Source organism: Crocuta crocuta, unplaced genomic scaffold (assembly GCF_008692635.1).
Source record: "Crocuta crocuta isolate KB4526 unplaced genomic scaffold, BGI_CrCroc_1.0 scaffold29, whole genome shotgun sequence".
Lineage (NCBI taxonomy): Eukaryota > Metazoa > Chordata > Mammalia > Carnivora > Hyaenidae > Crocuta > Crocuta crocuta.
Genome location: NW_027533280.1, coordinates 6074149 through 6101059, shown reverse-complemented (window position 1 = coordinate 6101059; position 26911 = coordinate 6074149). Strand labels below are relative to the sequence as shown.

At 42.6% G+C, this 26911-nt stretch overlaps 1 protein-coding gene and 1 pseudogene across 1 annotated transcript; both read right to left on the bottom strand.

The window, feature by feature from the left end:
- Positions 1 to 169: 169 nt before the first annotated feature.
- On the bottom strand, positions 170 to 22692 carry TRAFD1 (TRAF-type zinc finger domain containing 1). Its single transcript, XM_077747931.1, has 12 exons — positions 22601 to 22692; positions 19991 to 20056; positions 14346 to 14481; positions 14184 to 14237; positions 13143 to 13548; positions 11736 to 11942; positions 7383 to 7459; positions 4460 to 4690; positions 2829 to 2949; positions 1645 to 1984; positions 1317 to 1389; positions 170 to 1095 (listed from the first exon to the last, which is right to left on the bottom strand). Exons 2-12 carry the CDS (start codon positions 20035 to 20037, stop codon positions 1036 to 1038), a joined length of 1752 nt encoding a protein of 583 aa, XP_077604057.1. The 5' UTR covers positions 20038 to 20056; positions 22601 to 22692; the 3' UTR covers positions 170 to 1035.
- LOC144218102 (swi5-dependent recombination DNA repair protein 1 homolog pseudogene) lies at positions 4713 to 7361 on the bottom strand (annotated as a pseudogene).
- Positions 22693 to 26911: the final 4219 nt, after the last annotated feature.

Genomic DNA, 26911 nt, shown 5'->3' with positions numbered 1-26911 from the left:
TGAATGTCTGGCACTGCGAAGCAGCTCATGCTAGAATTGCTAGGGCGCCAGGAAGCACAAAGAAAGCCTAGTCCTGCTCACCTTTCCCCATACTCAGGGTTGACTCTCACCTACTGTCCTGCCTCAGGTCTCTACAGAGGGCAAAGGGGAAGGAACCACAAGACTCCGCTGAACTCCAAGTACAAACTTTATTTCTATTACAAGGATGTTAATAATAATAGCAATAGTAGTAGTAACAGTAAAATAAAAAGAGGGGAAGGGGACTCTGATACTTGGTTTTCAGAGCAAGCCACGGAGCTTAGGCCTCAGGCCTGCTCCAGGCAGAGCCCAGAATGGCCCTGGTGGCAACAGGGAGCCCCCAGCCTTCTCCATCAGAAGGCAATAAAGACAAAGGAGCCGTGCTCCCCACCAGAAACAGAAGGCAGTTACGCCAAATGCCAAAGAAGCAGATTAAAACAAAGCCTCTAGTGCACTCACCTCTAGCTCAACTCATCTCCAAAAGCCTTGTTCCTAACATATATTGCAACTGGCCTGAACATTCTACCAGGTGCCTCCATACACACCAGAGGCCCAAATTCTAGAGTGGGGAGGGCCAGTACACAGGAGAGGTTACCTAAAAGTTCCCAAATCGAGGCCCCAGCAAGGAAAAGAATCACTTCACTGGTGAGTACCAGGTTTCCAGAACTTTCTCTCTCCTCTTTCCACCAGGACCATACAGCACCAAGAAGCAGTGGTAATAGTATGTCAAAAGATGGAGCCCTGGTGGGCTGAGAGGCCATAAATTGTATTTCTGTGAGGCAAAAAGGCAGCAGCTAAAGCTGAAACATTTCTCAACAGCCTCCCTGCTAACCCTCCCCCAAACCCTCAAACTCCCACAGCACAACCTCAAAAGACACAAAATGGCCATAACCTAGAAAAAGTTAAAATCTGTAAAATCTCCCCTGCCCATAGAGCCCACTAGGTGGGGCCTGAACTGCGGCAAGTGCTGCTGTGCAGAGAAGATGGAACCAACGTGCACGTTCTCTGCCGACGCCATTACTCCTCCTCTTCTTCCTCCTCTGCATCCCCAGCTCCCTGCTGCTTGGGAGTTTTTGCCTGAACAACAGAACACAAAGTAGAAAGTAGGAAGTGAAAAAGCAGTCCTCCTCCTTGAAAGCCTTGGAGATGTCAAACTACATGGAAACCTCCTCAGCCAAAGCCAAAAGAACAGCCCTTCGGCCACAACTGCCTGATGCTCATCTCCGACTTCAACAACCACACCACTCCCACCCATTTCTGAGTCCACGCTGAGCATCATGGGCTGGATTCACAATTACCTTTGCAGTTCTGTTCCGGTAGTTGGCGGTTGTGGAGCTGACCCGCGAGTTCCTGCCACCCTCACTCCTACCACTGAAAGAGAAGGATTGGAAACTAGTTCCTGAGAGGTTCCTAAACAAAAGTCAGAAAACTCCGAGAAAACAAAACAAAAATAGCTGGAACCAGACAACGGCAGCTTTCCGCCAGCAGAAAAAAAAAATGAAGGAAAACCCCAGACAAAAGAACATTTTGCAATCAGGTCACAATATACACAAAAGTCCACACACTCCCACTATGTTCTCCTGAGCTACTCCCAAACTCCACCCCTGGGCGACTACTGATCCTTACCTTGCTCCGTATCTCCCTGAAGGCCCACGGGGAAAGGAGGGTACAAGGTTTTCTGGATAGAGATTTCGCACTGGGTGAATCACTGGAGCATGTCCAGTGGCCATGGCCGGGTTGTGGCTGTTTCGGTTCCGCCCCCGGCTGTCTTGGCTGTCTAAGTTGTTGAGCTTCAGTATGCGAGGAGGACTGGGCTGGCACCCAGGTCTGGAGCCTGATGCGGACGTTGACAGTCGGTTACAGGCAGCTGTCATATTGTTAATAGGTCTGCTGGGGGGAAGAGGGTAGGTGGCCCCTTTAGCCGTTTCCTGTTTGATATCATCCATGTAACCAGAAGACAGGTCTCCTGAGAAGAGGAAAAAAGAAAGCACCAGCTTTAGGGAAATGCCTGCTCTTGCTATCAGTGCTGGATTTGGGGCAGGAAAAATAGGATTCTGGGTAGAAGACAACTGCCTTACCCCTAAAGAGTGCTGAAACCCACATCTTCTGGACAGGTTTAGGAACACTTTGTCCACACTTACTACCTGAGTCCTCAAATAGTATTCAACAATGGTGTGCCAGCAAACCTCAAGATATAATTTGTAATTGGCTTTGTAGTGGTTAGGTTTCAAAAAACAGCTTACAATTTTTTTTAATGTTTATTTTTGAAAGTATGAGTGTGCTCTAATGGGGGAGGGGCAGAGAAAGTGGGAGACAGGATCCGAAGCAGGCCCTGTGCTGACAGTAGAGAGCCTGAAGCACGGCTTAAACTCGCAAGCCATGAGATCAGGACCTGAGCCAAAGTTGGACGCTTCACCGACTGAGCCATCCAAGCGCCCCAGTCATGAGCTTCTTAAATATTATTACTAATAAACTTGAGTACCCTAAACCTGAAGAAACAGGGACCCAGTTCAGGTCTGAAAACTACCTCCAAATTATCAGCTAACTGCATGGATAGGAGACCTACAGTCGAACAAACATGGACAAGCATTTCTCATGGCTGGCCCCAAAGACATTACCCTATAATACACTTGAGACAGCTCAGTCTAACATGGGACCACAACTAGCCTTGAGAGAGACCCCAGTGAGATCCTACTATGCTTGGGAATTCAGAATTCAGGTAACCCCCATGTTACAGTGGCAGATGACAAGTGGTAAACAGGCCCAAGCCAGCAGCAGACCTGTGGCCTTGGCTCAGCCCTGGCTAATACCCTGGTGTCTGACACGCCTCTTGGGCAGCTCTGGTGACGTCTCTGGATGGTGGAAATCCTGTCTAGGAATCCCCTCTGTCACATGGTTGTTTGCTGTGGCTGGGCGTTGGTCACACTGGTCCTGACAAGAAAAAACAGAGGTTGTACTTCACAATTGAGTTATCCCTAGGAGAGGGAGCAGCGGGAGGAAAGGAAGAAATAGCAGGTTGGGCAAACACACATTACAGGGGGAGGAAGGAGACAGACACAGCTTTGACAACCACGGTGAGGCAGGGCCTGGGACTAAGAGGAAACACACCTGGAACGGCTCAATCATTCCCATTAGCACCTACGGCACTAAGAGAAGCACTCTGATTTGTACTAGGATGAGGGAAGGGCTGGTCTCAGGAACCCAGAAAAGCATGTCAATACTTTGATCAAAGAGTATTTGTATGGTTACTCATTTCATAGTGTCTCCTTGGAAACAACAAGCAGTTATTTATTTACCACTTGATCCAAAAGCAGNCACCCCACCCCCCCCTTTTTTTTTTAACGTTTTTTATTTATTTCTGGGAGAGAGACAGCGTGAGCAGGTGAGGGACACAGAGAGAGGAGACACAGAATCTGAAACAGGCTCCAGGCTCTGAGCTGGCTGTCAGCACAGAGCGTGACGCAAGGCTTGAACCCACGAACTGCAAGATCATGACCTGAGCTGAAGTCAGACGCTTAACTGACTGAGCTACCCAGGCACTCTTAAAAACAGCAGCTTTCTTACAGAAATGAAACGGGTGATGTTCTAGCAACAGCTATATCAGACCAACTACAGAAATGATGCTGAACATAGCTCCAGTAGTAGCTTCTCATAACAAACAAGACTAGGCAAAAAATGTATTTTTTACTAACGGTTGAAATCCTAGACTGCAAAGCTGAAAAACAACTTAATTTTTTTTTTTCAAATGTTTATTTTTGAGAGAGAAAGACAGGGCACAGGTGGGGAAGGGGCTGAGAGAGAGGGAGACACAGAATCCGAAGCAAGCTCCAGGTTCTGAGCTGTCAGCATAGAGCCCGAAACAGGGCTCGAACTCATGAACTGTGAGATCATGACCTGAGCCAAAGTCAGATGCTTAACGAACTAAGCCACCCAGGCAACCCCCTGAAGAAGAACTTTAGACTGCCTAGTCTAATTCCTTCATTTACAGAAGTCCCCAGTGAGGGGACAGGACCTATTCAAGGTCAAACATAAAGGTAAAGCCAGAATCAGACCTTCAAGTCTCCTGGAATTCAAGACTCAAATGAGGTCCAAAAGAGAAAGAACCTGCCTAGTCAAAAATAACAATGTTTGTCGGTGATCTCAGGGAAACTTGCATCAAAATCCTTTTGGCAAGTCCAGGATGCTTGCTTAAATGGGAGTCCTGGCTCCTAGGTCCTCAGCTAATGACATTATGGTTTTTGTTGACAGAGGCAGAGAAAGTCTAAAAGCCTGAGGTAGTGTACACCTTAGACAGCTCACAGAACAGGGCATGGCCAGTAGCCAGGTTCAGGTTTACGTGCAACTTAAAAGCTAAAGAAGCATTCTCGATTCTAAAAGCCTCAGGTTTACTCAAGAGGATCTGCATGGAAAAGAAGTGGACAGGTCCTCTAGGGATTCTTACCTGGTGATGGAACAGCACCTCCTCCTCCAGCTGTACCCCACAGAATTCACACGGGATGATGATGCTATCCTCTACAGGGGGTGAATTGCTCAGGCCCATCAAAGCGTCTATCTGGTTACTTGAAGCTTGCTGCAAAAACTTTTGGAAGATGACATCAGGGTCCTCCACCCCTTTGGGGGGAGTGCTGCCCATACTGAGTGAAGGTAAGGCACAGGAAGGGTTACAGCTTGTCTGTCTCAAAAAACGTAGGTTTAAAAAAAAAAAGAAAAAAAAAGAGGTTAAGGAAAACACTACATTCCTAAAACATTGTCTAAAAGTCAAAACATGTTAATAATGCTTAATACTGGGGGGAGAGACTAAAAGAGGTTAGAGCAAACGCAGATGGAACACTCAACTTTTATTTTTAATATTTCTACTGTTTTATATATATACTGTGTTCATGCTTGGGGTTTTTTTTTGATATTTCATTTTTGGGATTTCTGGATGTCTCAGTTAGAATATCTGACTCTTGATCTTGGGGTCATGAGTTCAAGCCCTATGATGGGTGTAGAGATTAAATACATTTCAAAAAAAAAGATTTTATTTTTAGATTATCTCTACACCCAACATGAGGCTCAAACTTATAGCCCTGAGATCAAGAGTCACCTCTCTACCAAATGAGCCAGCCAGGCACCCCAGTGATTATTCTTTCCATTTTGGGGAGGGGAGGGGTGTTTTTGATTATTCATTTTTTTAAATTATTTTAAATTTTTTTGGACATAAGAACAAGTTTAATTACCTGCTATACCATCCAGATGGAAATATGTGGCAAATGGATGGAAACAAGGTTCATAAACTTAGGAGACAGGTAGGCATTTTTAGACCACTTTAGGTTTTGACATTTACCAGACTGAGCTATTTAAAACAAAACTTTTTTATACAACAAAACAACGTATGTTCCAGAATGACTTCCAGAAATGCCAAATTTTTTTAAACATGATTTAATTTTTTCACATTTCTTTAAATGTCAAGTTATCTTTGGCAAATTTATCCAAAATACTAAATTTTCATTTTAGAATTTCTGATTTATATAAGAGTGCTCTAAATTGATATTCATCAAAATACCTTTCTCTAAGCCCTAATGGTTTCTATCTTCCCTTTAAAATGAATGCATGAAGTATCTTTTAAGTGGAAATTCTCAAAAATATTCTGAGGAAAAAATTATGAATTAAACACCCATTAATTCTTCATTTCAGTTATAGTGTAGCAGTTTGTCATCTAACCCACAGTGGTCTATCAACTGAGTCAGACTGAGTTTCTTGTTTTCCTCACACACAGCCGACTGCAACTCATACAGCAACAGCTGGCTACAGCTTCTCCACTTCTGTATTAATGACTATAACTGAGGCAAGTCATTCTTTGATCTATACATTTTGACCAGTTTTAGCCTCCAAAGAAGGTCCTCTTTGTCCTCAATCTGCTTCACCAATTTTGCTCTTTCTTCACTTAATCCTTGTTTGGAAAGATCCTCATTCACAAAGTCACTTTGGAGATCATTGCATGACTTAGTATCAAGTGACTGAGGTTCACATGCACTGATATTCTTAAAGGTATTTTTTAAATATGTACTTTCATATTCACTGTCTGTGTGTTTAAAATTTTCCTGAAATCCCAAACAGTTTTCTTCTATTGAAGACGTTGGTTTCTTGGAAAAAAGTCTGATCATTTTCTTCCTTCTTTACTTTAAGACGTTTTACCACACTATCACAGGAATCGTTCTCTAAGTGTTGCACTCATAGGTTGTTTTCTTGAACTACTTGTATGGGGAGAGGGTGGATTGGCACAGTCCTGTGCAGTGCTAGGTAAAATCACAGCTGAGTTGGATGGGCTTTCCATCTTGAAATGAAATTTTGGTTTACCCCTCCCTTTGCCTTCCCCCAGAGTAGAAAATGAACACAGTCTTGATTATTCTTTTAAATTGAGAAGATTCAAGATTCTTCCCACAACCACAGAGTAAGAGAAGCTGTTATCCCTATTAATGGGTTTTCTTAAGCTGCTCCCAAGACAAAAACTATATTAAATACTGTATTATTCCACTTATGGGGGCATATATATTCCACCTAGAACTTAGGGATTACTTAATAGTTATAGAAATGCCAAATCAGAGAGAGCAAGACTGTTGAGGGGAAAAAATGGTTCCCTCCACCAGGTAATCCTCAAACACAAAGGCTATTCTCTAATGATTCCTAAGTGGCTCAAAAACCTTCAACCTTTCAAAAAGAATGACACCTTTCATATACCAAGTACTGAAAGATTCAGTAGCTAGGAAAACACAGAACCTCCTCAAGGAACTTGGCCTAGTGGTGCAGACCAACAGGGTATTAATTAGGAGCCCACACCACAGGGGGACAGGCTAAAAGAAGCAGGCAGAGCACTTTCAAAGACGGCAGAGGTGGGACTTCTGTCTGACCTAGCCTTCTGACCTAGGAGGGTTTCCTGTAAGTCATGTGAGAACCAAGCCCAGGAGCAAGGGGTCTGTGTTGTTGAGTGTTGAGGAGACATGATGGATGGCCACACACCTTGCAGACAGAAAAAGTCAAGCGCGAAAAAGACCCTTAATCCTTCCGGGAAACTGCAAGGGCTTCAGTATGACTTCAATACATCAAAATGTAGCATGAGATGAGACCAGCTTACAAGATGGTCAGTAGAGATGTACACTAGTGACCACACTACGGGAGGAGCAGGCGAGCCTGCTGGAATGAACATTACTTTTTCCAAGAGGGAACAAGGCAGTTTTTTCAAATCTGTACGTCAGTCATGCTATGTTAAGAAATATAGTTGCTACTCCTGTCACAGGAGCATTAAAATAGTTTGCTCAAGACCTCATGTGGTCTATAACACCACCTATGGCCTGTACACATTCCTCAAGTAATTCACAACACACCTGATGGTCAATCAGCAGTTCCTCTGGGTAGAGCTCCTCACAGAATTCACAAGGCAACATGGTCCGGTCAGCCGTACCTAGGTATCAGGCCATACAGTCAGACTCAATGAACAAAAACAAACTTGATTTAACCTTTTATCTCCCTTGTGAGGTTTTGTATAAAAGTATGACTTCCTTTGACATTTCTTAGATGTAGCAATTTGTGGGGCTATAAATCCTCAAAGGGAAACCATGTAAGTAAGAGACAAACTCTTGGCAAAAAAACTTCCACTATGAAAAAAGAGATTTCCTTGTCACCATTTTCTGAGGAGTAAAGGGATTGCTACCCACTACTCAAAGGAAGAATTCAAATGTTACTAACCCTAGGCATTAATCTAAAGGCTTCTGTGCAGTATTTCTGTCCCCTAGGAAAACTTACAGAAATCCTACATTACTCTCATTTTACAGATCAGTAAGTTGAGGCCTACTTATGACTGACAGACAAATATCCTAAAAAACTCACCCAGGGGTACCTGGGTGGCTCAGTTAGTTAAGTGTCGGACTTCAGCTCAGGTCATGATATCACCGTTATAACTCCAAGCCCCAAGATGGGCTCTGTGCTGACAGACAGCTCGGAGCCTGGAACCTGCTTTGGATTCTGTGTCTCCCTCTCTCTCTGCTCCTCCCTCACTCCTATGCGCACTCTCTCTCAAAATAAAATAAAAACATTAAAACAAAAAATCTCCCAGAACCAAAAAAAAAAAAAAAAAAAGATGCTCCATAAAAGTAACTTAAGCAGCCAAATAAAGAGGATTCCCCAAACACAACGGTTTCAGCAAAACTGCTGAACAACTAGAGGGTGAACAATGAGAGGGTGACCTAGGTCTACACTCTGTGTAAGAGGAAAAAAGTCTCTACCAAGAAACAGTAACTAGAGTTTGGCCTTTACGTAGGTTTGTGTCTAGAAGATACACTTCTGGTTTTATATAAATTCATGTTTGCAATTTTTAAAAACCCAAGCCAACCAAAAATTCAATTTAAAATGATCTCAGTCAATAGCATCCTTAGGCATCTGCCAGAGGCACATATAAATACCCTCAGAAGAACACAGCAGAAAGATTAATGTTAAAACACACATGCAAAGGGGCATCTGGGTGGCTCAGTCGGTTAAGCGTCTGACTTCGGCTCAAGTCATGATCTCATGGTTTGTAGATTCGAGCCCTGTGTCGTGCTCTGTGCTGACGGCTATTTACTATTAAAAACAATTTTTTAATGTGTATTTATTTTTCAGAGAGAGAGACAGAGACAGAGCATGAGCGAGGGGCAGAGAAAAAGGGAGACACAGACTCCAAAGTGGACTCTAGGCTTTAAGCTGTCAGCACAGTGTCCAACGCAGAGCTCAAACTCACGAACCGTGATATCATGACCTGAGCTGAGTCAGAGGTTCAACCAACTGAGCCACCCAGGTGCTCTTTTTTTTAATTAATATAACTTATTAGAAAATACAAGAAAAAATTTTTAAGGAAAAATACATCAACACCTATCCAAGTTTCTATTAATACTACCTACCATTTACCTCCTTTAGGCAAGGCATACAACAGTCTACCATTTGCCTCTTTTAACCAGGACCAATTCCTATTTATCCAAATCAATAAAACGTTAAGAATTATCTTACTTGGGGTCACTATTCAAACAGTGGTATGAAGAAAACTCATAGCTGCTAAATTTTAGGTCCCCAAAATCTCTTACAACTCGAGTGTTTTAAATATATATGATATGCATCCCACAAATATACTGTTCTCCAAACCAGAGACCCAAAGGGACAGTTTACTGAACACAATCCAAGTTTTATATTTATTTAAAGAAATTTTGGGGGCGCCTGGGTGGCTTAGTCGGTTAAGCGTCCGACTTTCGCTTAGGTCATGATCTCGCGGTTCGTGGGTTCGGGCCCTGCGTCGGGCTCTGTGCTGACTGCCAGCTCAGAGCCTGGAGCCTGTTTCAGTCTGTGACTCCCTCTCTCTCTGACCCTCCCCTGCTCACACTGTCTCTCTCTCATGATCTCACAGCTCATGAGTTCAAGCCCCACACTGGGCTCTGTGCCGACAGCCTGGAGCCTGGAACCTGCTTTGGATTCTGTGTCTCCCTTTCTTTGTCCCTCCTCTGCTCATGCTCTGTATCTCTCTCTCAAAAAATAAACATTAAAAAAATTTTTTTTAATTCTTTTTTAATGTTTATTTTTGAGAGAGAAAGAGAGCAAGCGAGCACGTGAGCACGTGAGCAAGCAGGTGTGGGTAAGAGAGGGAAGGAGACAAAGAATCCAAAGCAAGCTTCTAGGCCCTGAGCTGCCAGCACAGAGCCCAACACAGGACTTGAACTCATCGACTGCGAGATCATGACCTGAGCTGAAGACAGATACTTAACTGACAGAGCCACCTAGGTGCCCCTTTTACAATTTTTATTTAAATATTTATTTTTTATTTTTGAGAGTGAAAAGGGGGGAGGGGCAGAGAGCAGAGGAGAAAGGATCCAAAGCCTGCTACATGCTGACAGCAGAGCCCAATGTGGGGCTTGAACTCACGAACTGTTGGGATCATGACCTGAGCCAAAGTCAGATGTTCAACTGACTGAGCCACCCAGGTGCCCCCCAACTTTTGTTTTTAAAAATTTAGTTTTGGGGCACCTGGGTGCCTCAGTCGGTTAAGTGTCTGACTTCGGCTCAGGTCATGATTTCCTGGTTTGTGAGTTCAAACCCCACGCTGGGGTCTGTGCTGATAGCTCAGAGCCTGGAGCCTTCTTCAGATTCTGTGTCTCCCTCTTTCTCTGCCCTTCCTCTGCTTATGCTCTCTCAAAAATAAACATTAAAAAAAATTTAATAAAAATTTAGTTTTATTTATTATTTTTTTAGTAACCTCTACACCCAGTGTGGGGCTTGAACTCATGACCCCAGAGATCGAGAGTTATATGCTCTACCAACTGAGCCTGCCAGGTGTCCCAAAATTGTTTTTATTTTTATTTTAAAAGTGTTTTTGTTTTTGAGAGAGCGCGCACAAGCACGTGCAAATAAGCAGAAGGGGCAGAGGGAGAAATCTTAAACAGGCTCCATGCCCAGTGTGAAGCCCAACATGGGCTTGATCCCCACGAACCATGAGATTCAAAACCTTAATTCAAAATCAAGGGTCAGGCGCCAACTAAGACACCCAGGCATCCCCAGAATTGTTTTTAAATGAGGGCAAGGAGGGGAGCAAAGTTCTTTATAGAATCATAACTACTTAGAACAAGTGATAAAAACAGAGAAATCACCATTGTACAATAGTCAGTTATACCTGATTCAAGCAAGAAACATTAGTGGATATAAGAAACTACTAAATAAAAGATGGTGTAGATATTTCATTCCCCCATAATCTCAAAATAACAACTTGCATCTAGCTATTATAAAAATAAAAGCTATCCATATAATGACGGTACCTGGTAGACCTCATTTTAATAATAGGATAAACTGACATCTTGAGAAGGACACAGTATCACCAATATAGCAATTCTGCCAAAAACCATGTAACCTGAATCTAAACATGGGAAAACATTCAGACAAATCTAAATTGGGAAAGAAATATTCTGCAAAACAAATGCCTTGTACTCTTCAAAAGTACCAATGTACTAAAAGAAAGAAAAAAAAAGGGGGGAGGGGGTTGAGAGGACTAAACTAACCTAAAAAAGAACTAAACACAATGTATAATCCTGGATTTGGAAAACAAAACAAAAAAGCTCCAAAGGGCATTATATATAAGTAGGGAACTTCTGTTAAATTTCCGGAGAGTGATATTTGTATTGTGCTTACATCGAATATCCTTGTTCTTAAGATACATGCTGAAGTATTTAAGGATAAAATGTTATGTCTGGGGCGCCTGGGTGGCTCAGTTGGTTAAATGTCTGACTCTGGCTCAGGTCATGATCTCGCGGTTTGAGTTTGAGTCCCACATCAGGCTCAGCACTGATGGCTGAGAGCCTGGAGCCTGCTTCGGATTCTGTCTCCCTGTCTGTCTGCCCCTACCCTGTTCACACTGTCTCTCTCAAATATAAATAAATACTAAAAAATAAATAAATAAAATGTTATGTCTGCAACTTATTCTCAAATGATTCAGGGGTAGAAATAAAAATATACAAAATAAATGGAAAATACTAAAATTGGCAAATATAAACCAAGGGTATATAGATAAGATGAACTGTACTGACAATTTTTAAGAATAAAAAGTTGGGGAAAGCAAAACAAAAAAGGCAAATCTTATCTCATGGAAAATTTTCAATTTTATATAAATTATATAGTGTTAGACAAAAAAGATGTAGAGACAGAGGCTAGTGCAGAATAAACAAACCTACCCTTTATGTCATTCAGAGCATTGGGACCTTCAAGGGACTGGTCTGCACCATATACAGTCCTCCAGAAGTCCTGCTCTGCCATGCTGTGGGCCTGCCCTTCATTTTGCAGACTTAAGGCCAACATGAAGTCCAAGTTTGCACTGTCTTCACCACCCTCTTTTGGGGGCTGTCGGGTTCTATTCCTTTCCTGCCTTTCTTGTTCTTCCACTGGGGGAAAAAAATAAAACAGTACTCAAGATACATTAGAGATGTTGCTATCCCTCACCTCAAATCCATGCCAAGCAAATATTCAAGTTTTACAGGCATCTATGCAGGAACAAAAGAGGCCTAGGCTTCCTGTTCTCATAGGACTCCAAATATGAAGTCTGCTGTGATAAATGTCTCCATTATTAGTTTATTTTATTAATACCCAATATAATAGGTGCCCAGCTAGCTCAGTCGCTAGACCATGAAAGTCTTATTAATTCCCAGTATTATTTTATGAAACAAGCACCACGTTTAACATTTTATATATTCTTGCACTATAGCAGAATGGTTTGAAGCATGGGGTCAAATTGCTTGAATTCAAGTCCCAGCTCTGCCACTTACCTACCCTCAAGACTGCTTGTGACAACTACATCAGTTAATACATACAAAGCACTTTACAAATCCCTGAAGCGCAGCAAGTATACTCAGTAAATATTAGCTATTAATAGCATTGTCACTGTCATTGTCATCATTATCATCAACCCTAGCTGTACCCAATAGTAATCCAATAGCAAAAAGCTTCTACTGTTTCCCATCTATAGGACAGTTTTTCTTCTCAATGTCACCTAAACAAATAGAAACCTGATCACAGTGTTTTTTAATGTTTATTTTTTTTTTGAAGGAGAAAAGAGAGTGTGTGCACACGCAAGCAGGGGAGGGGCAGAGAGAGAGGGAGAGAGAGAGCATCCCAAGCAGGTTCTGTACTGCCAGCACAGAGTCCAATATGAGGCTCAATCCCACAAACTGTAAGATCAGCATAAGCCGAAACCAAGAGTCAGAAGCCCAAAAGACTGAGCCATTCAGTGGACCCAATCAGGTTTCTATAATTAAGATCTATTTGGGGCACCTGGGTGGCTTAGTCGGTTAAGCATCCGACTTTCGCTTAGGTCATGATCTCGCAGTTTGTGGGTTTGAGCCCCGCGTCGGGCTCTGTGCTGACTGCCAGCTCAGAGCCTGGAGCCTGTTTCACAGTCTGTGTCTCCCTCTCTCTCTGACCCTCCCCTGTTCACGCTGTCTCTCTCTCTCTCCTAGAAATAAATAAAAATATTAAAAAATAATAATAATAAAATATAATTAAGATCTATTTGCCCCCAAAGCCCTGTTCCCATTTGCCCTAAGATTCTGATACCATTCTAGTTTTCTAAGCCAAACACAACTCACATAGATTATTCTGAATTGGAAAATGGGACGGCATGTTCCTTTGGTTGGTAGTCCTACTATGGAAAAGGTCTAAGTCAAAGGCTCTCAGGGGTCTTCGGGGTAGCCTCATAGGTGGGTCCAGAGCCTCAATTTGTCTGAGGAGCTGGGATGCAATCCAGATTCCATCTTGACCCCAGGACTCATCATAGGCATTAGGAGGCATGGCAACCTCATCTCTTTTTTCCTCCCCATCTCTCCCACAAACTTCAGGATGAGTCTTCAGATCTTTCACCAGGACATTGCGCCCACAACTGCCACATAACTCTGTCCGGGCACCACAGTAATCTTCGTGGTCCTTCAGTTTGAGAACAGAAAGTTCCAAATCACAGTGCTGGCAAAGGGCAAGCCGTAGAGGACACTCAGTTTCCTGCAACAGAGAGTAATGAGGCAGTTAATATGCAGATCTAAGAGCCTATGTTTTAATACAGGGCAAGGAATATTTATTTACTTCAATATTCTCTTCCAGCTTTAGCTTTGCCTGCCATGCTTTTTTATTCATTTAAGAGTCACAACTTCCCTCTTGGCCCCTGTCACCAGGTTCTACAGAGGGAAAGAAATTTCTAAAAGGAATCTACTCACTCAGCCACCCTCTCATCATTTTTTGCACACATTACAAAGTAACCTAAAATCAGTCAGAGAGGCCCAGGAGTATATAGTAAAAGCACAGCAAATTCAGATATGTTTGTCAAAGTTCCACCAGCCTAATTTACCTTTACTACTCCAATCTGTCTTAAGTACCTGGTAATGAGGAAAACAGGCTGATTTCCATTAGAAAAACACTGATTTCTCTAATCTGCACATTTGTATACAGCACTGGCTTTAAATTGACTGAATAAACCAGAAATTACCAATGAAGATTACCCCAAGAGTATAAATATTCAGCAGATGAAGGACAAAACTTTTATACATATTTTGAAATTGTAACTAACACTTTTAGCTCAGGAATCTCAGTAATGTTGGCCCTATGGTAACACACTCTCTTTATGGTGCAGGAAAACCAACCTCATGCTTCTTTAACTGCCTCTTCTCCAACTTCTTATTACATTTGCAGGTCACCTATGATAAGAAATGACAATACATTGGCTTTGTGACAACATACTTCCTTGCTACTGCAAAATAGCAAGTATAATACATTTATGAACATTTGAGTACTTGGTGGTTCACCTGACAATGTTCTGTAGCCATGTGACTCTCCATGTCAGATTTGGGAAATGGTTCCTTGCAGATAGGACACACACCAATGTTCCTTTGACAGTGGATCTCATGGATGGTAAAATTAAACACAGGAATTTCTTTCTTGCTACAAAACAGATCAAAGTGAAAGACAAGCATTACTGCCTTATACACAGTGGTATCACACGGAAATGTGGCCTGTCTGATCTTTAGTCTCCATTAGTAAATCTAGTCTATTATAAGCTCTTATGATTGTTACTACCTCTGCTTTTCAACAATTAACTCCTGAAGGTTTTGAGTCTTCTGTGCAACAATGAGTTATCAGTGCTATGTACTGCCTCTACAAGCTCAGCCTCACTTTCTATATGCCAGAGCTAATCGAAACCAACAACATAAAAAAAAAAAAACCCAACAACATGAAGTCAGACACAAAGAAATGAGCTGCGCTTCTCTACTGTTTTCTAAATGTTTATTTTTGAGAGTGCAAGTGAGAGAAAGAGAGGGAGGGACAGAGGATGGGGGGGGGAGAGGCCTCTGTGCTGACAGCAGTGAGTCCAATGTGGGGCTCAAACTCACGAACCACGAGATCATGACCTGAGCTGAAGTTGGACACTCAACTGACTGCCACTCAGGTGCCCCAAGCTGGCTTTTCTAAAACCATCCATGACCCAAAGCACAATGATACACTCCAGGACTGTTTAAAAACACAAACAGCACGTGGGAGAGAGGGGAAGGGGAGTGATGGGCATGGAGGAGGGCATTTGTTGGGATGAGCACTGGCTGTTATATGGAAACCAACTTGACAATAAACTATGAAAGAAAAATTAAATAAATAAAACAAAATGTTACAAACAAACAGAACAAAACAGCCTACCTTTTATTTTCACTCTCAGTCTGAGGTAGGTTTAATCTCATTAGACTTTATTCCACTTAAAGTCAAACCAAAAAGAGCAGACACCAGCACTGGGATAGTCAGTGGGGAACAGAAAACTGCCTCCCTGGGGCACCTGGGTGGCTCAGTTGGTTGGGCAGCTGAGTTCAGCTTAGGTTGTGATCTCACTGTTCATAAACTGGAACCCCTCATCAGGCTCCATGCTGGCAGTGCGGAGCGTGCTTGAGATTCTCTTTTTCTCTCTCTGCCAGGCTACATGCTAGTCAGGTACATGCTCTCTAGACTTGTTGATACAAAGTTCACTGCAGAAAACAAAAATGAAGTTCTGAATCCCTTCCCCCAATCCCTCACTCACTTTTGCCTCACTCCTCACTTTTGCCATTCTCTTTTAGTTTAAGGAATCCAATTAAAGATCCCATCTAGGGGTGCCTGGTGGCTCAGTCAGTTGGGGTTCTGATTCTTGATTTCAGCTTAGGTCATGATCTCACAGTTCATGATTTTGGGCCTGTGTTGGGCTCTGTACTGACAGTGTAGAGCCTGCCTGGGATTTTCTCTCTGCTCCTCCCCCAATTAAAAAATAATTACTTTCAAATTAGTTTCAGTCATTTTACAAATTACTTTCAAATTACAAATGACTTTCAGTCATTTGGATGTGACCATCAGAAAACTCCAATTTAGTCTAGCTAAAAACTGCATTTAGAGAATGTGTCTATAGGGGTGCCTGGGTGGCTCAGTCAGTTAAAACTGAGTCTGAATCTTGATTTCGGCTCAGGTCATGGTCTGATGGTTAGTGGGACTGAGCTCCAAGTGGGGCTCCAAAGGGCACTGACAGCAGGGAGTCTGCCCTTACATAAGCAAGTGCTCGNGACCATCAGAAAACTCCAATTTAGTCTAGCTAAAAACTGCATTTAGAGAATGTGTCTATAGGGGTGCCTGGGTGGCTCAGTCAGTTAAAACTGAGTCTGAATCTTGATTTCGGCTCAGGTCATGGTCTGATGGTTAGTGGGACTGAGCTCCAAGTGGGGCTCCAAAGGGCACTGACAGCAGGGAGTCTGCCCTTACATAAGCATGTGCTCGTGCACTTCCTCTCTCTCAAAATAAACTTTAAAAGAAAAAAAGTATGCCTATGTCACCCAGAATAAAATTTCAGACAAATCTGAACAGAATAATGACAATTATACAAGATATCTTTAATATCCTATTTCACCGCCAAAGCTAAGTATTACAGGAATTCTCTTCCGCAACGAACTGTAGATAGCTTAATTCTCTTTTATACAGTTTTAATCTCCATCCATAGGGTAAAAAACATTTCAAAGTAGGATGACTGATGTGCCTCCAGCTAGTCATACTCCCAGTCTAAAAGACTAAGACACCAAATAAATGCAAATGCACTTTTACCGAAAGGTGAACTATCAAGGCAGCTCTTATAGCAAAACTGGAAGGTAATCAACTGTGACACAGGAAGAAAACTCAAATGGATAAGGAAAGAAACTACCAAGGTCTTGAAAGATTTAATTTCCTCTATTTTTCTAAAATTCCTAGCTTCCAAATTAATTCAGTTTTATTTTTTCAACCAGAGAATATTAAAATATATAGGAGCTATAAATCAAACTTATCATCTAAACCTATTAAATTAACAAGTTAAAAATTAGTAAATCCCACTATTAAAGATATTGTGAAACTAATATTCTAATACTTTACCAACGGTACTGTAAATTATTTAAAAAGAGCCTGAAAATCTATTTCTAGGACCATAATAATACAGTCTTTAACCAAGTAATCTCACTCTTGGGATTATGAAGATTTTCATTAGTGTGATAAAATGGTAAAACACACACACATTAAAAATGTTTAAATAAGGGGCGCCTGGGTGGCTTAGTCGGTTAAGCGTCAGACTTCCGCTTAGGTCATGATCTCGCAGTTCGTGGGTTCGAGGCCCGCGTCGGGCTCTGTGCTGACTGCCAGCTCAGAGCCTGGAGCCTGTTTCAGTCTGTGACTCCCTCTCTCTTTGACCCTCCCCTGCTCACGCTGTCTCTCTCTCTCTCTCTCTCCTAGAAATAAATAAACATTAAAAAAAAAAAAAGAGTTGCATGCTCTTCCAACTGAGCCAGCCAGGTGCCCCTACAAGTCAAAGACTTCTTTTTTCTTTTTATATTTACTTTTGAGAGAGAGAGAGTGTGTGTGCGTGCAAGCAGGAAAGGGGGAAGAGAGAGAGGGAGACACAGAATCTGAAGCAGGCTCTAGGCTCTGAGCGGCCAACACAGAGCCCAATGCGGGGCTCAAACCGTGAGATTATGACCTGAGCCAAAGTCGGACGCTTAACCTACTGAGCCACTCAGGTGCCCCATAAAAGTCAAAGACTTCTATCACTGAAGCTCCTGTTCCCTAGAACCACTGCCCCCAATCAGAGAAGAGAGATAAAATGCAAAAACATCTTCAATAACAACAAAGTACTCTTTTTACTGGTCTAGTCGATCTAAAAGCAGCTCAGATTTTTAACTTTTATTATTTTTTAATTTTTAGTATATTATATGTCCAATGTGGGGCCTAAACTCAGGACCCCAAGATCAAGAGCTGCATGCTCTACCAAGTGAGCTAGTCAGGCACTCCAGCAGCTCACACACTGAAGATTATCATAACTTTTCTTAGGAACAATGGAAATATGGCTCTAAAAACAAAAATTTTAAACCTGGAATTTAAACAAGGTTACTTAGATGAGAGATCTGTGCTGGTTTCGTCACCCTTCCATGCTAATCTTTTTCTTTAAATAAACTGCTTTGGCTTTGAATAACCCTGTTTTCATTAGCTTTCCATTAACTTATCCTTTTTTTTTTAAACTCCCTTAGCATAGTTATTTATATATTGTCCTGGCTTTGAGATTCCTTCAAATTGGAGTGGACTGATAAAATACGAATATCTTACTGACGACATTGCCAGTATGTCTGTTTTCTTACACAATCACAATATTTTCTTGTGATTATTTGCATCGCTGATTATTTCATTAACAGTAACGGCACATGTAAAACACAAAGCTAAAATAGTTTTTAAATTGGCAGAAAGTGATAATGGAATAGTAGAAAAAAATCTCATAAAGCAAGATGCCCTCTTAGAAATGAATCTTAATTCTGTTCAGGGAAGGAATATTGCAATCAGCAGTTGCTCTGATTATATCCTAATTCTGCTGAAAGCCTGAGCAAAAAGAGGCAATAAAAAAAATAAAATTGTTGTTAGGTGTCTCAAATCTTCCATCAGTCTGAGTCAAACTATTTTCCTTATTCATCTCTTCGCTTCTACTCTTACTTTAGTTAAGTTAAAACATAGCTTTTTTTTTTTTAGCTTTCCATATAAGCACTTATATATCACTAAAACACCAAATTCTCAAAGTATTAGCTACACTTTTTTTTTTTAATGTTTTTTTATTTCTTTCTAGGAGAGAGAGAGAGAGAGACAGCGTGAGCAGGGGAGGGTCAGAGAGAGAGAGAGAGGGAGTCACAGACTGAAACAGGCTCCAGGCTCTGAGCTGGCAGTCAGCACAGAGCCCGACGCGGGGCTCGAACCCACGAACTGCGAGATCATGACCTAAGCGAAAGTCAGACGCTTAACCGACTAAGCCACCCAGGCGCCCCTAGCTACACTTCTAAGTTTCATTTCAGCAAGAAGTAGTTGCTCTTTCTTGTCACTCATGTGGGTTAAACACACCAAAATAGAAAGCTTAATATTCAAGACTACACCCAGTCTTCACAAACAGTTCTGGAATCATGAAGTGATAATGATTAAGCTAGACTGTCAGAAGACTTTACCCAGACTTTTTTTTTTTTTTTAAAGTGGTGGAATATTCCTTCGGCAAAATCCTTTATAAAAACACCTGAGAGGCTCTGGTTGAACTGCTCGCACTGTTAGACGAAGAGCCAAGCTCACTAAACCTCCTCCCAATCATCCCCAAGACAGCCACTATAGCCACACAGGGAAATCTTTGCAACATTTTGAAAAACACTCATCTAGTCCAAAAATCGCATTATATTTTTAGTATCTTTATAAAAATGTTTAAAGGGCACCTGGCTGGCTTAGTCGGTAGAGCAGGTGACTCTTGATCTCNGAAGTGCCTACTAAATAAATTAAATAAATAAATAAATAAATAAATAAGGGGCACCTGGGTGGCTCAGTCAAACGTCCGACTTCAGCTCAGGTCATGATCTTGCAGTGTGAGTTCGAGCCCCACGTTGGGCTCTGTGCTGCCAGCTCAGAGCCTGGAGCCTGTTTTGGATTCTGTGTCTCTCTCTCTCTCTCTCTCTCTCTCTCTCTCTCTCTGCCCCTCCCCCAATCATGCTCTGTCTCTCTGTCTCTCAAAAAAATTTTTAATTAAAAAAATAAAAAATAAATAAAAAACGATATTTTTCAGAAAGACAAAAAATAAATTTGCTGATTTATACATCAGAAAAGTGAGGCTCCAAACACAGCTGGAGGGGTCACTTGCCAAGTCATTAACTAAATGCAGGCACCAGAGCTCAACTCCCAGCTTCATCACATCACTGTATACTCATTTCTTTACACCACCGGAACCCACCATGTTATCAAATTACTAAAACAGGCAATGTCATATAAAATTGTTAAAAAGGCTTTAGTCCCATATATTTCCACAACATATTATATGGTCTCAATTTTAACCTGACAATAAATAAACCAACCCTTTACAGAAGTTAGTTTGTTCTCATTCCATTAACATTTCTTCGATTTAATCTCTTACCAATTGTCACACAGTTGAGTGTCCTGGTCATCTAGAAATTCGGCCATCTTTAGCTCTTCCTGAAAACTACAAAGGAAGAAGTGTAAACTTTCAATTTCATTTCTGCTTTTAGAATGACATGCAAAACACAAAAACAAACAAGTGCCCTGAAAATATTACCAAAACCAGTATATTAAAACATTGTATTTAATACCTCATACCCTTGGATTCTACACTATTATTTTTTAATTTTCACTACAAAATAATATGACTCACAAAAACAGCACCAAAAAACTCCTGAATACCTCTCACCCCAATATATTATAAATAACCACAGTAAAATTATCAAGTGCAGGAAACTAATATAATATTAATAACTAATCTATAGATCATATTCATGAATCATCCCACTAATTCCCTTTTTCTTGTTCAAGATCCAATCCAGGGTCACATATTGCAGATAATTATTTCTCCTTAATCTCCTTTGACCTAGGATATTTAGTTTTTCACCTTTTAGAACCTTGTTATGTGTACTGGCTATTTATTTTGTAGAATTCCCTTCAGTTTGAGTATGACGTTTTCTCAAGACTAACACGCCTTTAGCAAGAATTTAGCAAGAATACCACAGAACTGATGTCGCGCTCATTGTCAGTGCATTATATCAGAAGGCAAATGACATCAACAATCTTATTATTATAGATGATGTTAACTTTGATCCTTAGCTGAGAGTGTCTGCCGGGTTTGTGCACTGTAAAGCTTTTCCTTCTTTTTCTTTTAAGTTTCTTTTTAAATTTTTTTAAAATGTTTTTATTTTTGAGACACACACACACACACGGGGTGGGGGTGCAGAGAGAGGGAGACAAAGAATCTGAAGCAGGCTCCAGCTATCAGCACAGAGTCCAACGTAGGGCCTCGAACTCACGAGAGCCATGAGATCATGACCTGACTGGAAGTCGGACTCCCAACTGACTGAGCCACCCAGGCACCCCTTTCCTTCTTTTTAAACAAGATGTCAGCGCTGAGAGCAAAGCGCTAGCAATTTTCTTACCACTATTTAGATTCTTTACCGTGACACAAAAATGGTCTTAAACACTGCCCCAAAAGGGCTCTTTGATGGATCTGACAGTTCTATACAAACTCACTTTTCAAAGCACAGACTTATTCACACAGTCAGGCCACACACTGGGCCCTGAGACTAAGAATACTTTACAAATTAAAGAAATATACTGTCTGAGTTCACAGATCAACTTAGTAATGGAGAAAAATGAGCAAAGAAACAGATATACGCCCTGAGTATTTTTATGGAAAAGTAAGGAGTAGACAAATGGGGATGAAGGGAATCTACTTTCTGAGAAGATGACATTTAAATAAGACCTGAAGTGTGAAAAGGAAGTAAGACGATGGGAGTGGGGAAAAATCCAATCAGGCCAAAGGGCCTAAAAGGCAATGAAAGAGAAAGTAAAGGAAGATCTGGACGAGCATAATGAAAAAGGGGAATGATTCAAGGCCTTATCAAGCAGAGGAGAAAAGATCCTGGATTATATTCCAAGCCCAAAGGTAAACCACAGACGGGTTTTAAACTGGGGAGTTACAGGATTCAAGCTAACCGCTCTGACAGGAAATGTAAACGAGGGTTAGGAAGCACCCACCTGTGAAAATAAATCACGGTCCCCAAACTGGAAAGCCTAGATGTACTTTTTTCTAAGGGCGGTCATATGGTTCCTCGGTGTCCTCTAGAAACTAACCCGAGAGCCTCGGATGCGGGAAGTGCCCTCTGGCGGCAACGGGACTGGGGGTGGGGCGCAGGGCTCAGAGCGGGCCCCTGTGAGAGGGTCGAGCTCTGGCCGCGACCCTCGGGAGATACGGGACTTCGTCTCTCTGGGCCTCAGTCTTCAGGCAGACAACTGACAATACTTCAAAGGGTCGCTGGACGGAGTAAACGAGCGAAAGCACGGAAGTGCTCTGCTTACACCAAGTCTTCAACCTTAGGAGCCCCTTCTAAGGTACCCCCTCGGTGTCCAGACCCAGGAGGCGGTTTCCAACCGCCCCTTCCCCCGGGGAGGCCGGGGAGTTCCGAGGTGGGGGGTGGAGGGAGCACCAGCTTCGCAAGGAACAGCGGTTCACATTGACTGTGCCCCTGAGAATCGCTAAGCGCTCTCCACGGATCTTCTCCTTCAGACCACAACCCCGGGAGGTGAAAGTCATTATCCCATTTCCGAGCCCGCGAAAGCAGAAGTGCGGGGAGACAGCCGCCGCACAGTTGGTCGGAGAGGGGACTAGAGCCCGCACTAGGCCAGCGCGAACCGCACCCCCCCACACACACCCGGCTCCGCCCGGGGCGCGGTGCCCACAGTGGCGCTTCGGACGACGCCCACTTCCCCGACGCCCCGGTGCAGGCCTCCGAGGGGCGGCGCCGCCGGGGGCTGTCTAGGCTCGGGTTCCCTGAGGACAGCGCGCGGCCTCCCTCACCGGCCTGAGGAGACGCCGCGGCATGGCCGTCTTTCTCCTCACGGCCGCGACCCCCGGGGCCCACAGTTTCCGCGCCCACACACCCCGCCGCTGGGATGCCGGCCTCCTCCCGAGCCGAAAGCCACAGGGGGCTCCCAAGGCGCGGGCCACTGTTACACTCACCCGAGACGAAAGCAAGGACTTAAGCCGACCCGCTAGTCACGGACGTACAGAGCCGCCTCACTCAGCCCCCACACTGAACAACGGCCCCGGGAGCTGCCTCACCACTTCCGACCTCGCGGAGGAGCGCGCCCATTGGCCAGAGACAGCCCCGGCTGTCGGCCCATTGGATGGCACCGCTGTCGCTCCCGGGGCCCCGCCTTCTGCGCGCTGATTGGCTCCTCAGAGCTCCACCGGGGAGAATCCCTGCAAGTCCCAGCCTCTGCACATCTGGGATGAGCAGCTGAGGTCTGAGCTGTGACCCTAGTTCTGCAGGCCCAGCGACTGCCTCTGACACAGGCTAATGATATTTGCGTGAATAATACTGCACAAACATTACTAATACACCTAAAATATTAAGATAATTAATAGCATTTGTTCTCTTGTCATGAGCCGTTAATACTTATTAGTCATTCTTGTTGCTATTATAATGCCCTCGTGCAAGACCTCTTACAGGGCTCTATCTGTATTTAAACACTTAGCATTTTGCAGTGGAAGAGGGAGTCACAGGCTTGACTCCCCGTTTCTCATTTACTGCCTATATGGATTCTCTGAAGTCCTCTTCCCTCATGAATAATAAAAAAAAGAATAAATATTTAAATATAACCAAAAATATACTATCCACAATGCAGCGATTTAAAAATCGTGATTTTTATTGCAGATCTTAATTGTAAAATGTTCAGGATATAGTGCTAGGCAGGAAAAGCAAGTTACAAAGCATTATTTATTTGTAACAGGATAGAATATTTAAATAGGCAGTATGTTCTGTGTGATTCCAAAGATATAAAGTTCAAAAACAGGCAAAATTAATCTAAAGTGAGAGAAGTCAGAATAATGGTTCCATCCAGAGGGTATGGACTGCAGGGGAATCTGAGAAAGATTTCCAAGTCCTGGAAATGTTCTAGGTCTCAACCTGCAAAATGGTAAATACAGATGTATTAGTAAATAGCCACTAAGCTGTACACTTAAGATTTGAACACTTTATTTTTTTTTAATATTTTTATTTATTTCTAAGAGAGAGAGAGAGAGACAGCGTGAGCAGGGGAGGGTCAGAGACAGAGGGAGTCACAGACTGAAACAGGCTCCAGGCTCTGAGCTGGCAGTCAGCACAGAGCCGGACGCGGGGCTTGAACTCACGAACCGCAAGATCATGACCTAAGCGAAAGTCCGACGCTTAACCAACTAAGCCACCCCGGCGCCCCATGATTTGAACACTTTATAGTGTATGATAAAGAGAACATACTACTCGATATTGTTCTGCACCTTAACTTTTGTTTGTAATACTACATAACATGTCTTAGAGTTCTATCCATTTATTAGCACATCTACCTAGAGCAGCTTCATTATTTTTTTATGGTAACTCCATTGTATAAACAAACCCTGATATATTCAACTGGTTCTCTACTGATAGACATTTTGGCTATGAAATGTCATTTTTTAATACAGCATAAGCAATATCTGAAGTCTAAAACTACCTCAGTGCCAGTCTCACTGATTTGCTCAGCAAATGTATAGAGTGTATGCTATGTAACACGCCCCAAATAAGATTCTAGAGCTTCAGTGGCAAAAACAGGATGAGCTCCTGCCTTACCAGAACTTACCACGGAGACAGGCCCAGTGGCAATGACGAAACGTATGATACACGCTGTGGCACCATAAAGAATATATCTGCCAACAACACATTGTATATATGTGTAAAGCAATATATAGGTGTGTATGTACAAATAGTTTGAATAATTATATTTTTAAAAGAATGGATGTAGTTTTTGTCACTGGTTCCTGGCCCAGCTTCAAAAGACCATGATCTCCTGAGTGACAGGAGTGTCTTTTTGGGGGGGGGATGGTGACTCAAGATGGACCCCTATGTAGCTTCAGAATAGTCGGCCAGTCACCAGAAAGACCAAGGCACTTGATCAGAGGATCAGACCTTTCCACTTCTGAAGAGGGGAGGGATCTGGATATTGAGTTCAATCACCGACCAATGATTTAATCAATCAATCAATTTATTATTTATTTTGTTGGGGCAATAAAACCCCAACAAAAACTCTGGACACCTAGGCTTGAAGGAGCTTCCTGGTTGGTAAACATACTGAAATACCAGGATGGACACATCCATCCTCCACAGTAAGAAGACACACAAGCTCTGCATTGTCCCCTAGACTAAACTTGATGTGTCTCTTCATTTGGTTGTTTCAGATCTACATCCTGTACAATAAAGCTGTAATTGTAAGCAGTGCTTTTCTGAGTTCCATGGGTCATTCTAGTGAATTGTCAAACCTAAGGAAGTCACGAAAAACCCTGAATTTACAGCCATATGTCAGAAGTTTGATTGGCCTGGGGACCCCTAAAGTGTGGCTGGCTATTGAAATGAGGGCAGTCTTGTCGTGGACCATGAACATCTGTTTTTCACTCACAGTAATTAAATTCTGGCAACAACTGTGTAGATTTTTCTCACATCGACAACCAATCCTTCAACCTTCCAGACTTCAGGTGGGTGTCCTACAATTTACTTCAATTCTGATCCTAAGTACCTGGAGTTAGCATCAGATTTCACAGGTTAAGGGCTCAAGACCCACAAGATACCCTCCCACATAAAAACATACTTCAGATGCCAGTCCCAAGTTCGTTCATGTTGTTACCTGTGCTTCTGACCAACCCATTATAAATTAGAGGTTCCAACAACCCCTTCCTCAAGTTCTACAATGGCTCACAGAAACACTGTACTTCCATTTCCTAGTAGGTTGTAAAAGATATTATAAAAGGTATAGATAACATCAGTGCAAGGTCTGGTTGGGTCCTGAGCATAGTAGCTTCTGTCTTAGTAGTGTTGGGGTGTGCTACCCTCCTGGCACATGATTGCATTTACCAAACCAAAGCTCTCCAAACTCCATAGTTTAGGGGTTTTATGAAGGTTCCATTACACAGGTATGATGGATTAAACCATTGGCCATTGGTGATTAAGTCAACCTTCAGCCCTTTTCCTTTCCCCAGAGGCAAGGGTGGAGGGGTGGTGTGGAACTGACATTTCCAACATTCTATTCACAATGTTAGTTTTGGCAACCAGCCCTCATCCTGAAGTTACCCAGGGACTCACCCAGAGTTATCTTATGAGCTTAAACTCACATATGTTTGAAAGGAGCTTACAATGAATAACAAAAGACACTTTTCTCAGGGAATTTCAAAGAGTTTTAGAAACTCTTGGGCCAAGAACCAGGGCAAAGACTAAATATTTCTTATTATATCACCGTATCACAAGAATGGAGCCCTTAAACCTGTGTAGTTGGGTCCTAACTCCAGAAGGTTAGCATCAGAATTAAGTAAGTACACCCAGCTGAGAGTGAAACAGAACTCATGCTTTAGGAGAGAAGCCCCAGTTAGGTATAAGACCACCCCACCTAGAGTGGGTGTTCAGAGAGTCTTTGAGTCACAACAATTAATTAGGTGCAGTCTCTGCCTGCAGTGAACTTAGGTTATTTGTAAATAGGTTTCTTCTGAACTTTGAAACAGATTTTTCCATAGAAACAGTAGTAATTGCTATCTCAAACTGCCCCACAAAATGTTGTCAACTTATAACAACACTTTCTAGGGTGCCTAGGTGGCTCAGTCGATTAAGCATTTGACTTCAGCTCAGGTCATTATCTCATGGTTCATTAAGTGTGAGCCCCACATGAGTTCAAGCCCATGTCAGGTTCTGTGCTGATAGCTCAGAGCCTGGAGCCTCCTTCAGATTCTGTGTCTCCCTCTCTTTCAGCCCCTCCAACCCTCTCAAAAATAAACATTAAAAATAATTTTAACAACACTTTCCAGCAATCCTGTGAATGAAACAGGATTTAACATTCTCAATAAATCATCCAGAGTTGGGGTGTGTGTGTTGTAATTGAAAATCTTGTCTAATTAAAAAAAAAAAAAAAAGCGTTATAAAAGCCTGAATCTCGGGGCACCTGGGTGGCTCAGTCAGTTAAGCGTTCGACTTCGGCTCAGGTCATGATCTCACAGTTCATGGGTTCGAGCCCCGCGTTGGGCTCTCTGTTGGCAGCTCAGAGCCTGGAGCATGTTTCGGATTCTGTATCTCCCTCTCTCTCTGACCCTCCCCTGCTCACGCTGCCTCTCTCTCTCTCAGAAATAAATAAAACATTAAAAAATTTTAAAAACCCTAAATCTCTGAGAATATATTTCCTTCTCATCCCCCACCCCCCCTCACAGACCCTTAAGCTACAGCAAAAGAAGGGGAATAATTTTTCCCCTCCTTAAAAGTATTAGGCCTTTTGGGGCACC